Source organism: Salvia miltiorrhiza, chromosome 3 (genome assembly GCF_028751815.1).
Source record: "Salvia miltiorrhiza cultivar Shanhuang (shh) chromosome 3, IMPLAD_Smil_shh, whole genome shotgun sequence".
Taxonomy (NCBI): Eukaryota; Viridiplantae; Streptophyta; class Magnoliopsida; order Lamiales; family Lamiaceae; genus Salvia; species Salvia miltiorrhiza.
The window spans coordinates 16,370,095-16,385,074 of record NC_080389.1 but is presented as its reverse complement, the minus strand read 5'-3'; the positions used below and the strand labels follow the sequence as shown (position 1 = coordinate 16,385,074).

The window sequence follows — 14,980 nt, the reverse complement described above, 5'->3', positions numbered from 1 at the left end:
TTGGAAATGAATTAATAAATACATTAAGTTTATACTCGAAACCTATAGATTTCATATCTATCATTTTTTTAGAGAAATCATATCTACCATTTAATTCCAGGAAATCCCAACAAATTACCCTAATATATTAGTATAATTTTATATCTATTTAATCACAAAATTTCCAACACAAATTTCTTCGCTTATGCGATTACAGAAGGAAATCAGATAGAGGGAAATCAATGTGGCTCCGCCACTGGGATGAAGCGTAGCTAATATGATTAAGCTGAACTAGAGAGGGACGCTGGATACAAGAGTGAAGCTCAGGCCCAACCCATGTAGCCCAATAAATAAAAGCCCATGGGCCGAATCTGGCTGAAAAAGTCAACCCAAGCCTAGCCCAGGTCATTAGTGATCATCACAATTGAGTTTTGTGGGAAAACTTTGCTTTGATAGTATCCCATTATTTAGCTTACATATTCTTTTGTTGTTTATTTCTATTGAGAAAAAAAATAATTAACATAACCTTCTACGGCCAAAAATTAATATTCCCTCCAGGCCCACTTGACTTAATTTGTTTTTCTTTTCTTTTCGGGTTGTCCAATTAACATAACCTTCTAGAATCAAAAACTTATATTCCCTCCGCCCCACTTGACTTAGTTTGTTTTTCTTTTCGGATTGTCTCATTCGCTTGACATATTTCTTTTTTGAATAATCAATTTTCACTACAACAAATATGAGCTCACACACATTTTTACACTTTTACACTATAATCTTACTCTCCTAAATAACCATGCGGAAAAGAACTAGACCAAGTGAAGCGGGACGGAATGAATAGTGTATAACAAAAAAGGAAGGAAATTGTTCAAATTCAGATACATGCATGAGAAAGCTATAAAATCCAACTTAGATGACTGATATACAAATTTCAAGATACTTCATTCAACCCTCGGCCTGTAATCTATATAGTCAATCATCACAAAAAAAAAAAAAAAGTGTTAGTCATCGAGCCCATTGCATACGGCTTCTCAAGTACTGCAATTTATCTTCATTTGTGATTTCTAAAACATTGCACCTACAAAATTGAAGGCGTTCATTTGTCCAACCTCGTCACTCTTACTTTCTTTTGCTGACTCTGTAAATCAGGATGATCATTCCATTCCTTGCAGCCTCTTCCTCTTTGTGTTGAACAATCTATTAAGTGATCAGCAAACTTCATTATCAGAGCTATTTCAAATACTTGTAGAAAAAACACCTCGAGTCAAAAAGCACATAAAATCAAGCTCATGCTGCTTAAGACACATCCATTTTAATAACCCATTACCCAAAATGGCAACAAAAGGGTTGGGAACAAGTTCAAATTAAATTTCATTGCACAATGGGCCGGTCTTGCATGCGGCGGTCGCACTCCAGTGTGACGGGTCCGCCCCGACCCGCGCCCGACCCGACCCGTGCCCAGACCCGAAATCATGAATCCTAAATTATTACATTTGTTTATAATAATTATTACTTTTAATAAGCATGAAATATACATTTGTTCGCACAAATGTATACTTATATAAATATAGGTATTTACCTTCATTTAATATAAAGTATTATATTTTCTAAACCCTAAATTCTATAAACTAAACCCTAAACCCTGTAAACTAAACCCTAAGCCTGAACACTAAACCCTAAACCCTGTAAACTAAACCCTAAACCTGAACACTAAACCCTAATAGGAGTATTTACTTTTAATAAGCATAAGATATACATTTGGTCGCACAAATATATACTTATATTAATATAAATATTTACCTTCATTCAATATAAAATATTATACATATCAATATACATTTATATGAACAAATGTATATATTATGTTTATTAAAAGTAACAATTATTATAAACAAATGTAATAATTAGGAGTATGGGTCAAACCCACACGGGTCAGAGTTCCGGGTCAGGAGGGCGGGTTTGGAGCCGGGTCGACCCGTCGCACAGGTGTGCGACGGTCGCACCCAATAATTGGCGTTGCACAATTGATCAAGTGCCTGTGCCATACATGATTTCCAATCCACGATCTTTCTGTTACTCTCTGTTGAATTATTTTCAACCAGGGATGGATAAGATAACTAACTAACTAACTGATAGTCAGATTTATGTTTTAATGTAAGAGTAGTGATTTTCGGACACTGCAGTGTCCGGACACTGCATGAAAAACCGGTTTTTTTAAGGTTTTTTGATTGAGCCGGTTTTTTTCTAATTTATGGTTTTACTAAAATATCCTTTCCTTAAATTTCTCAACTACTTTTAATCTTTTCCTAAATATATTTTATTTACATTTTTATTTTCTGTAAATTTCGTTTTTTTTTTTTGCCATTTTTTTTCGAAAAATATTTTTTATTTTTAAATTGTTTTTTTATTTTTTTATCGCTTTTTTATTTTTCTTTTAAAATATTCTTTCCTTAAATTTCTCAACTACTTTTAATCTTTTCCTAAATATATTTTATTTACATTTTTATTTTACCTAAATTTCGTTTTTCTTTTGCCATTTTTTTTTCGAAAAATATATTTAATTTTTAAATTGTTTTTTTTTTCGTTTTATTATTTTTCTTTTAAAATATTATTTCCTTAAATTTCTCAACTACTTTTAATCTTTTCCTAAATATATTTTATTTACATTTTTATTTTACCTAAATTTTGTTTTTTTTTGCCATTTTTTTTTCGAAAAATATATTTTTTTTATTTTTTTTTATCGTTTTATTATTTTTCTTTTAAAATATTATTTCCTTAAATTTCTCAACTACTTTTAATCTTTTCCTAAATATATTTTATTTACATTTTTATTTTACCTAAATTTTGTTTTTTTTTTGCCATTTTTTTCAAACAATATATTTTATTTTTAAATTGTTTTTTTTTATTTTTTTTATCGTTTTATTTAAGCTCATTTTAGCTTTTTCATACATTCAATTTATTTCTTATGTTGATTATAAAAATATTAGTTGTTAATATAATTTAACTATATTGTTGATTAGTGTTTTAAGTGTGTAATTAATAAAGTATAAAATTGATAAAATAAGAGAGAGAATGTAATAAAAGTGATAAAGTAGGAGAGAGAATGTAATAGTTATTACCCAAAAAGGAAACGTGTCAAGATTCGTAAGACAGCCCAAAAAAAAAAACGTATCAAGATTCGTGGGACGGAGGGAGTATATGTTAAATGGTCTTGCAAGCGAAATCCAATCGTATAATTTTTTTTATTTTTTCCAAATTCAATAATTAATTTCAATACATTGCAAAATGCCATCGTATAATGCATTCTTTCTCATCCAAAAATATGTTAAATAGTGTCGCGGCCGAAATCCAATTGTATGAATCATTTCACTTTATTTCATTTATTTATATATTATATTCACAAATTTAACTTAAATTAATTAATAACTCATAATTTTATAACAAATAGTTATATCGACTTCGTTAAACTATAGTATAGCAGTTCATTGTCTTATTGGCATATCACGTTTAATTGTTTTCAATAAAGCATTGTATTTCCCTCAAGTATATGTTAAATAGTTTTATATGTTAATTTTATTTCCAAATTCACTAATTAATTTCAAATAATTTATTAACTTTATTTCATTGAACATAATTTTTTCGACTTCACAAAGTATATGGTACATAGTTTTCCAAACAAAATCCATTCGTTTGATTCATTTATTTTAATTTTCTTATCGTCACTCACACAGTAGTAGTTCATTCTCTTTTTATTACATCACCTTTAATAAAGTATATGTTATTTATTTTTTCGATCTATTTCCCATCATATGATTCATTTTATTTTTAAAAATGTAACTAATTTAGTTTAATCAATTACTTCAACTTTATTTCATTGAGTATAATTATTTCGACATCATTATTTAAACTATAGTAGTTCATTTTCTTATTATCAAATTGACATCAATACTATATTATGATACATTTTCTTCAAGTATATGTTATATAGTTTCCCGAGCGATGTCTCATCGTATGATTCATTTTGTTTAAGTAAGATTTTTAATTACACAACATAATTCCATTGAGTAATATATTTATTCATTTATAATATATTTTATGCAATTTTATGTTTTTTAGGCTAAAACATATTCAATTGTTTTGACAAAATATACATTACTTAAAATATAATATATTATAGGCAATTTTATTTTTGGCAAAACAACTTCAATTGTTTATACAATATAAATATTCCTTCATTACATATATATCTTATACAATTCAATTTATTTCATTTTTTTTTTCAAATTCACTAAATAATTCAACTTTATTTCATTGAATACACTTATTTCGACTTCATTAATCACACAATAGTGATTTATTTAGTTATTGTCATATCTATTACAATACTTTATTATAATATAATCAAATAAAGTATATGTTACATACTTTTCCGATCAAAATCCCATCGTATGATTAATTGTTTTATTTTTTACTTTTATCAACTTCACTAATTTATTTGAATTAATAAATTCAAATTGATGAACGTTGAGTATAATTATTTCTTATAATTATATCGCGTTTAATACTAAAATATAATACATTGTCTTCATATATATGTCATATAGTTATTGACTTCACTAATTTAATTCAATCAATTAGTTCAACATTATTTCATTTAGTATAATTATTTCGACATCATTATTTACACTATAGTAGTTCATTATCTTATTATCAAATCGACATCAATACTATATTACAATGCATTATCTTCAATGATATGTTATATACTTTTCCGACCAATATCCCAACGTATTCACAATTTCTTTTTTTCAAGTTCATTAATTTATTTCAATTAATTAAGTAAACTTTATTCGTATTATTCCAACTATTATAATATATTTAATCTAAGTATATATTATTTAATTTTTCAATCGATGCCCCATAGTATGATTCATTTTATGTTTATTTCTAACGCATAACTAATGCGTTTGTCACTACCGGACAAGGTGACAAAGTATTACTCACATATTATTGAGGTCTCAGGTTAAAATCCCGCAAACACACCTTTTTCTTTTTACTTCGGTTTTTTTAAAAAAAAATCTTCTTCCAAATGTTCTTTTTTTATTATATTTCTTTTTTTTTTAAAAATAATCTTCCATATGTTCTTTTAAAAAAAAATTCGAAAACAATATATAAATGAAAACAAATATAGGATTATTTTGAAGGGAGTCTTTAAAATTAGTAATAATAAAAATAATTAACATAAATTTCGCAACTTTTGCTTTTATTTCGTTTGTTTTTTTAACTTCTTCCAATTTTATTTTTTTGTTATTGTATTTCGTTTTTAAAAAAAAAAACATCTTCAATATGTTATTTTTTAAAAAATATTCGAATAAAATATATAAATGAAAACAAATCTAGAATTATTTTGAAAGGAATCTCTAAATTAGTAAAAATAAAAAAATTAACATAACATTCGCAAAATAAATTATATGTGGAAATAAATCTAGGATTATTTTAGGAGAATATCTAAATTACTGGAATCAAATATAGGATTAATCTTTGGAGAATGAAAATCTCTAAATTAGTGGAATCAAATCTAGGATTATTTTAGTATAATCTCTAAATATGTGGAAACAAATTAATAAAACATAATTTTGGAAAAAAAAACAATTTACTCTTAACACAACTAAAATATTAATTTCAAAAAAAGAATTCGAAAAAAAATGTAATTTCGAAAAATAAATATTAATAATAATAAAAATATCTGGAAATAAATCTATGATTATTTTTAAGAGAATCCCTAAATATTTGGAAACAAATTAATAAAACGTAATTTTGGAAAAAAAATAATTTACTCTTAAAACAACTAAAATATTAATTTCGGAAAAAAATAAAATTTAAAAAAAAATTCGAAAATAAATAATAATAATAAAAATATCTGGAAACAAATTAATAAACCATAATTTTGGGAAAAAAAATAATTTACTCTTAAAACAACTAAAATATTAATTTCGGAAACAATATTTAATTTCGAAAAATAAATAATAATAATAATAATAATAATAATAAAAAAAAATCTGGAAACAAATTAATAAAACATAATTTTGGAAAAAAATAAAAATATACTCTTAAAACAACTAAAATATTAATTTCGAAAAAAATATAAATTTTAAAAGTAGTTGAGAAATTTAAGGAAATAATATTTTAAAAGAAAAATAAAGAAACGATAAAAAAAACAATTTAAAAATAAAAAATATTTTTCGAAAAAAAATGACAAAAAAAAACGAAATTTAGGTAAAATAAAAATGTAAATAAAATATATTTAGGAAAAGATTAAATGTAGTTGAGAAATTTAAGGAAAGAATATTTTAAAAGAAAAATAAAAAAACGATAAAAAAATAAAAAAACAATTTAAAAATAAAAAATATTTTTCAAAAAAAAAATGGCAAAAAAAAAATGAAATTTACAGAAAATAAAAATGTAAATAAAATATATTTAGGAAAAGATTAAAAGTAGTTGAGAAATTTAAGGAAATGATATTTTAGTAAAACCATAAATTAGCAAAAAACCGGCTCAATCAAAAAACCTTAAAAAAACCGGTTTTTCATGCAGTGTCCGGACACTGCAGTGTCCGAAAATCTTTATTGTTAATGTAATAACTTCTTTTTGTGTTGCTTTATTCAAAAATTGCTTATTAGCATGAACTTCCCCATGTCAAAAATCAAAATTAATGTTTGTAGAGCAAAACAATGTAAACAAGAATGTGAATCTACTCACACATTCAACTTTTCAAAGCATGACAACACAATATATAATACATCCAGATTTATTAGTATGTACTAGTCTAGTGGTAGAGTGATTAATGTCTAAAACTAAATTAAATATCTCACTTTTGAGCCTATAGTCTCACTATCTTAAAAATTTTGTTCATCAAAAAAGAAAAAAGAAAAAAAAAACATCCAGATTTAAATGAAGCTATTTATCTTGAAAAAAGTAGGGAGTTTACCAACTATTCTTGCTTAAATAAACATTACCAATTAACCATTATCTCCACCCTGCCTTTTTATCATTCAGATATCTGATCACCTAGTATTAGAATCAGGCCCATCATCTACTTAAAAAGCCTCATAAGGGGAGAGCATACTCCAAATTTATATATTAGAGACAGAATTATTACCAAGTCGACGTGGAACGGAAAGGGTTTAGCTCGTCAAAACTCTGCATCTGAAAAGAAAAAAGAAGACGGGAGCCGACCAACAAAACTGACATGCTACCACCTGAAAATTGTTCAAAAGAGAGGAAGATGCTTAGTTATTGGCGAAGAATGTGCATTTTCATAACCTCTTTGTCATACTAAATCTGAAATGATAATTTCATAGGTACTTGTCTTTTCCTATAAACCAAGGTTGCTGTAGAAAAAAGATGTCATTACAAATTCCTTACCTGATACGAAGCAAAGAGTGAAGTTTGAAACAGGATATCAGAAATGCTTCACACGAACTTCGACACTTGCATGCTTTCTTCTATGAATCTCTTTTAAGGTCTGAATCTTTATTGCCGAGTTGAAAAGAGATTGGCTTTGATTATCGACCTCAATCAGTCGAAGAGTTCGAATGTCTCCAATACCAACTGGAATCTCTGACAAAGCTGGACAACGGTAAAGCATTAGGCACTTGAGCTGTGGGAAGTGGCTACCTTCAGTTGTCCAATGCTTCAGATTTGATTCATCGATAAGCAGAAGTCTGAGATTAACAAATTCTCCTTCAGAAGTATCCCAGTGTTTACCAGCACAAGCATACTTCCTTAGTTTTAACACTTGAAGATTAGGCAATGAACCGCACATCCTCATACACACCCAAGGAAGCCGGAAACCACTCAATGTTAACTTTATCAGCCATTGAGGAAAAACAAGACTCCGCCTCGTCCAAGGTGCCCCGTACGTCTCCAGTTTCAATTTCTCAAGTCGAAACAGAAGTCTAAGATAGTCATCATGATAGCCTTCATTGAACATTGTAGAGTAGCGTATTCCCAACTTTCTAATGTTTGGAATCATTTCAGTACATTTAAAATCCTGTGCCATTGAAAGAGTTTGCAAGTTTTCTAAGGGAAAAGCTACTCCTTCAGGATAGGGTAAAGGTTGAAATGAGAAGGCGATAAGATGCCTTAATCGGCTCAGCCTCCAAATCTCCACAGGCAAACAAACATCGGATCTATAAATAATCAAAGTCTCAAGATTTTGAAGCTTTGATATGGTTGGAGGAACAATACTGGTGGGAATGTTGGAAGCAAGGTAAGTTAGATAGATCAAATCAAACACTTGACTTGGCTCCCAATCCCAATAATCATTTCTGCGTAAAACATGAAGAACCCTAAGCAAGTTGAAATGGTGTACAGAGCTTCTGGGCTTATACCCTTTCTGCGGGATGCATATAATAGAATGTGTACGTGAGCAATGCATAGAGCCCTTCAGATCTAGATCATTCCAAGTGGCACTTACGCGCTTATGATTTTTCATGACTAATGGAAGAAAATGCCTTCTCAAAATAGGACTTGGCAAGTAATCCACCACAGGAAGAAGTAACTTCTCTTGTCGACCCTGTCTTATGCAAAAGTCCCGCACGATATCATGGAGGCTGCAGCTTTTGATATTGCCATCAAAGTCCCTTGCAGTCACCAAAACTAGACCTCGCTGGACTAGATCCTCCAAACAATCTTCCCCTTCATCTTCTAAGCTCTTAGATTCATTTTCGCATTTTATAAAGCCTTCAGCTACCCAAAGTTTGATGAGTTCTGAGGCACGAATCTTGTATGTTTCTGGGAAGCCTCCCATATACAAGAAACATGACTTTAGATGGAGAGGCAGATGGATGTAACTCAAAGACATTATGGTTTCCAATTGACAATCACTTTCTGCAATTTGCCTCCAAACACGACTTTTCTTGATCTTGGATAGAAGACCTCCCATCATGACAATGGAAAGAGGCAATCCTCCACATCGTGCTGCAATTACTCTTCCAGCAGGTTCTATTTTGGAAGGACAAGGTTGATCTCCAAACACTTTGTATCTTAGCAAACGCCAACTATCATTTTCACCCAAGGAAGGCATTTCATAAAAGGAAGTGTTAGCAAATACACCCACGTCTTGTATCCTTGTTGTTAGAATGATCCGACTTCCATTATTGTTGTCAGGAAATAGCTCCTTTAGATCATCCAAGGCTTTCTTACTCCTAATATTGTCCATTACAATAAGATACCTCCCACCCATTAGATAATTACGAATTTCGTCCTCCTTAGTGATCCTGCTAAATACGTCTCTCTTTGCTGAAATTCCATTCATGGAAGCTAACAAATACCTCAAATCCGTTAGACGATTCCCAATTTCGTCCTTGTTAGTGATCCTCTGTACATCTGAAATTCCTCTTATGGAAGCTAGTAAATCTGAAGCAATACTTCCCACACTATAATCTTGTGGCACTGTCACCCAACCCCGAATATCAAAATGCTTCACAATTGATGTATGAATACGAGAAACACGATCACTATAGTGAAAATCCGATGCATCAGTATAAACAAGTTTAGCAAGTGTAGTTTTACCACTACCTGCCTTTCCGACGATTGTGATGACTTGTAGTTTCGATGGCCGGAGCAAGAGCCGAAACCTCATCTTTGTCAGATAAAAACCAACCACAAGATTTTCGCTTGTGGGTGCACGTGATGAATTAACAACACAAGAATCACTCAGCCGTCGTCCTTTCTTAACTGAGTAGTTACTCCTGACGTAGTCTGCAACATCTCCCGCAGTTGACATAAACTTCTCTGCTACTTCTTTCAACCGATCAATATTGCTCGATCCACAATCTGATTGATTTTCTTCACACAGAAGATATTCGATAGCATCTTCTGCTGCATTTGCTACATCCCTGATTTGGCCTTCCAAACTGTTGACTATCTGTGGTAGGTCTTCGAGAAATGATTTCAAGTCAACGATGTGATCGAGGATGGATGCGATGATTTCTTGATGTAGAGGAAGAGTGGTGGGAGTGTGATCGTGATTTAGGATTTGGCTTATGGTTTGTGCAAGCGAAACAAGAGCGGCATAAGCCATCTCATGTACATACAAGCAACTAATCCAACTTGAGCAAACTAGAAGATCTTGGAAATCAAATGGAGGATGCCCAGAAAGGGAAAGTATGAGAGAGAGAGAGATAGTGGATATTACGATGATGATGATGATGATGATTTGGAAAGCAAACGAAGGAAAAATAGCGAAAATGATTAGCGTGCATGTGTTGGCCTAGTGGTAGAATCATTAATGTCTTGTCATGAGATCTTGAATTCGAATCCATCGCACAATTTTTAAATTTTTTATTTACTTATGTAATTTATATATTAAAAAAAAAAGTGAAAAGTACTAGCTAATCTCTGTCGTCTTATTAATCTACTAGAAATTTCACACCGCGTAAGACGCGGTGTTTCTATAATTGCTCCGTGAATTATGTGATCAGTAACAATGCTAATCAAATCATTTCCAAGTGTAGCCATATTATACTATGACTTGTAGGAGAATTTCCACAAGTCATAAACTCATAAACATTGTAGTAACCTACAGAGTACAATTTAAATACAAACTACTTAAATATTAAGACATTATGCATCATGTATACACAATGCCTTCAACTGGAACCTACATTGAGGCATATACAATGTACATACAAAAGACAACCTCAAAACGTTAATGAAATGTCACTGACATGATGCAGTACTACCAAAAGTCATAGATAGAATTGTACAAAGTACATACAAGTGTTGTCGTTTAGTTAATGACAAACAATACTGTATTTGCATACAATGTTGTATTGTTGATGACTTCATTCAACTATTAACATCGTTGTTTCATGTGGAATATTCACCTTTATTATACTCACCTTTATTTTGCTCGGAATAACCACTGCAATGAACATGTGGAAGTAAATTCGACCACATAAACAACGAGTCTTCTATGATTTCCTTTTTCAAGTACTCATTTTTTACTCTGAAAACTCTAGCATACCAATCATAACTATTGTGACTCTTTTCAAGTACTCACTTTTTACTCTTGAAAACTCTTGCATACCTCGGAGTTATTGTGAGAAAAATACCTCGGAGTCCAAATTTCGCAACAAGTGCTAGCGCATCATGTCACGACAATCCAGATCACGCAGCCCACCTATGAGATTGGAATAGCCACCAGTGTCAACAACAACAACACACATCTTTCTTTTTATTGATTTCTTATTTGAAAATTACAAACCACAATCAATAAAAAAATTAATAGGAACACCACTTACTAAACAATCTAACATAATGATAAATTGAATTGTGCAAATCTAGACACTGACACAACAAATATAATTATGCACCTCTCAAGCTTCTCGACCGAGTAGTCAAAGCATGTGAACACTCACGACCAAAAATAAGTGGCAAAGCCATAAAAGTTGCAGATGGATAAGGTAAGCTAAAACGTAAATGTTTTGAAGTTGTCACATGGCCGTGCAAGACATTTGAACAAAGATTTAATATTAAATTCCCAGCAAAACAAATACAAGCAACAAAGAATTGAGAAGTACATGGCAGGTGTGACAACACAGCTCGCAACATGCATTATAGAAGAATTAAAATTACCATGCACCATACTCTAAAGCAAAGACATGGAACAAATGAACTAAAGGTAAGTGTGCAACCGATACAAATGAGCCCCGAAAAAAGAAAAATACAAAGAAAGCTCACCAGTAACCTTATTTGAAAGCACAAGTACATCTTCTTTTCGTCATAACAAGATATTTGAAAAACGTGACCAAGGTGATAAAATGAGGATTCAGTAATTTAGTCAATGGTACAATAAAATATGAAAAGAAAATAGAGCACAAAAATACTATTTTGAGAACCAAGTAGGGTAGTGATTTACAGAAAGGGCAATTAATGGATGAAAAGTGTTCAAGCAAACATATTCGATGTGAGCAAAGACAAGCGGACCGTGAAGGCACCTGTCGAAAACCGGAAACCAAAAATAACAATCTCCATATAACACTAAGTAACAAATCCTTAAAAAACATAAAGGCTAGAGGCAATAACCCAAGTCCTAATCCTAAAGTAATAAATCTCATTCTCTAAACTTCAAAATGATTACTATAACTAAACGATAATTGGTAAATGACTTTTAAGTTTTAACTTTCTAAAGTTACGACCTTGTAGTTCATTTCCAACGTCACTTATAGAGTTCTTGTAGCTATGCTATTTACTTAAACACAATTTTGGTTACCAATATTGAATTTGATGATTATCCAGGTGGAGAGATCAATTATTTGTTCAATTACTGCCAAATTATTTCAGACTCATTAAAGGTGAAGCTATTTCAGACTCAGAAAAGGTGAAGCATCTGTATTGAGTTGGGCTACATGATAGTATACCTAAGATTCTCTGGAGCTATAGTTCTATATTTATGATAGTGTGTTAGTATATGATCTATTGGCATAATATGTTGGTGTGTTTTAAAAATTGCTGTTCCATAGGCAAGCTCAAGTTGTTTATGCATTTTAACATGGACCCTAAAAACTAATACTACATTTTAATTTATCATGATTTCAACACGTAAGAGAGAAAATGCATATTATGGAGACTTACCCAAGTGCAAGATAATGCTCACTACGCCCGTGGAGATGTAACTCTTGAAGAAGTGAATGTCAGGGAATGAGCACGTGCCTGAGAATAATTTAGAAAAAAGAATCACATGAATATTTAAACAAATCATATTTATCTTTTTTATTGGGGAGAGGGAGCAGTGGAATTTGAACCCTATACCTCACAGACAAGAGTTCGCACCTGTTGGTGTCCCCTTGAGGACATCAAACAAATCATATTAATACTTACTACATTTTGTACAAAAATTAGTACATGAAAAATTAAGAATATCAAACTTTAATTAAAATCCTACTTATTCATAATTAAAAATTAAGAATGGACAAATAAACTAAAATCCTATTGACTATACATAATTATATCGAGCATCCCTATTTTGGAAGCACCCAATTAGGCAATTATATTTTTGTCTAGTACTTCCAATGCACCTCCGGAAATTACTTCAATCAGTAAACATTGCATTAATAAATCAAACAAAAATTAAATCAATTACATTCAATTAATTAATTAAAATAAGTTTAAGTTAAAACTCTAGGCCCATTCCTTAATCATTATCATCAAATCCAACATTATTTCATTATCATCATCTGTACTCATGATCCATTCCAAACATGCAGTATTATTATCAATCAAAGATAGAGACTTACTTAAAATTCCCACAATATACTGCCCCTGTTCCACGGTGCTCTCTCTACTCTTTGTGTACCCTGTCAACTCTCTCTCTCTCTCTCAACTTCATCTGTCTCTGCACTTCACATTTGCAACAGAGAGTGAATCTCATCCCCAACTATCAAATCCCAAATCCCTCTTCTTCTTCTTCTTCTTCTTCCCCCTTCTTCTTAATTTACGGCGAATACCCAGAACGGTTTGTTCTCTCATCAATCAGCCGTCCGACTATATCTCACCGTCGTTCCCTATCGTTGACCACACTCCTCAGCTCGGCCTGACAATCAGCAGCTAACAAAACTGCGCCGCCGCCGACCAGCACTCTCAACACAGACAACAACACAAGAAATTGAGCCACAACTCAGCCAAGAGTGGTCGTTCCCAATCGTCGACCCACCCTGCACACCTAAGCTGCTGACGATGCAGCGGCTTAGTTCTATAGTTCTATTGTGTTGTGCTGTGCTCTGTTTTGTGAAAAAATTCTAGGGTTCATCAGAAAATTTAACGATAAAATACAGGTTTACGAAATCAAAGCTCACCTCCTTGTTTTGTTGGTGCAATGGATTTCTCTAGTGTGATTTTTGGTTGAATTTTGATCAGACTTTGCACTTTCACCGTTGAATTTGGGGTAGATTCTTACGGCAGAACCCTTTTCTTTTCGTCACCTGAACTGTATTAGAAACATTAGAGTAAAAAGGTTAAAGTGAAAAATAGAAATTATGTGAATCAGAGTCAAATATTGGAAAATGGTCACAAATGAAACGAAAATTTCGAAAAGGCCATGGGCACTATTTTTTCTACAGTACTATTCCTGCAATAGTATCCCACTCCTCTCTTATTAAGATTGTTAAATATATATACAAGAAAATAAATTGCTCAAACTTTGGAAAGCAAACAAAGAGTGAAAATAATTAGCTAATCTATATCTTACTATCGAGGTGGTCGTAGGTACAATCGGGTGTATCGTACAATCGAGTTGTACTCTCATTTAGACATACCGCATTCTGACCCGAATATGTATTCTGATCTAAACCTTATAAATAATACTATTCTGGATGCGGGTCAATCTAATTGTACGATACACCCAATATTGTATCCAAGTTATTGTATTTGTGCTTACTATATACCTACTAGAATCAAAAAAGGTTTACTCAAAGTTTGGTAAGCAAGGAAGGAAAAGAGTGAAAAGGACTAGCTAATCTATATCTTCTATCTGTGTTTAGATTCTATATACTATACTTGATGTCCCACTTTGTCTTCTATTTTTAATTTTTTTTTTCAATTTATATACCTACTAAAATTTTTGCACTGCATATTACGCGGTGTTGCCATAATTGCTCCTGCAATTATGAAATCAATTATGACGCTTATCACATTTATGCAGTTAATGTTGAGATAAATTTGATGTTTTATGGTCTTTGAAAATCATAATGTTTAATTTGTTTCTAATAATCGTTGTTAAGTGCAATTATATTAAACTATAACTTTGTAATAGCCCCACCCTAATCATGTCATTATCTGTTAGTATATAGCTAATTAGTTGAGACATTAGATTTTAATATACTAATTGAGTTGAGTTATATTGAGACTTATAATTACAGACTCCATTATTTTAGACCAAAATTTTATTTCGAAAGCCCAAATTAAATTGTCTCAAGTTTTTATTCACAGCCGAATAGCT

General features: G+C 31.1%; 1 protein-coding gene and 1 long non-coding RNA gene across 3 annotated transcripts; both read right to left on the bottom strand.

Moving 5' to 3' along the window:
* Window positions 1-795: 795 nt before the first annotated feature.
* LOC131017845 (putative late blight resistance protein homolog R1A-10) lies at window positions 796-10,183 on the bottom strand. 2 transcript variants are annotated; one of them, XR_009099879.1, is made up of 3 exons: window positions 7,402-10,183; window positions 7,136-7,235; window positions 796-1,173 (listed from the first exon to the last, which is right to left on the bottom strand). XR_009099879.1 is itself a non-coding variant. In XM_057946585.1 (2 exons), the coding sequence occupies exon 1, from the start codon at window positions 10,061-10,063 to the stop codon at window positions 7,439-7,441; it is 2,625 nt and encodes an 874-aa protein (XP_057802568.1). In that variant the 5' UTR covers window positions 10,064-10,183; the 3' UTR covers window positions 6,978-7,235; window positions 7,402-7,438. The 2 variants fall into 2 exon arrangements, 1 of the variants encoding a protein (XP_057802568.1); XM_057946585.1 differs by lacking the exon at window positions 796-1,173 and having other exon boundaries at window positions 6,978-7,235.
* A 297-nt stretch (window positions 10,184-10,480) lies between these two features.
* LOC131017874 (uncharacterized) lies at window positions 10,481-11,781 on the bottom strand. Its single transcript, XR_009099903.1, has 2 exons — window positions 11,725-11,781; window positions 10,481-11,164 (listed from the first exon to the last, which is right to left on the bottom strand). It is a non-coding gene; the product is annotated as an uncharacterized LOC131017874 (long non-coding RNA).
* Window positions 11,782-14,980: the final 3,199 nt, after the last annotated feature.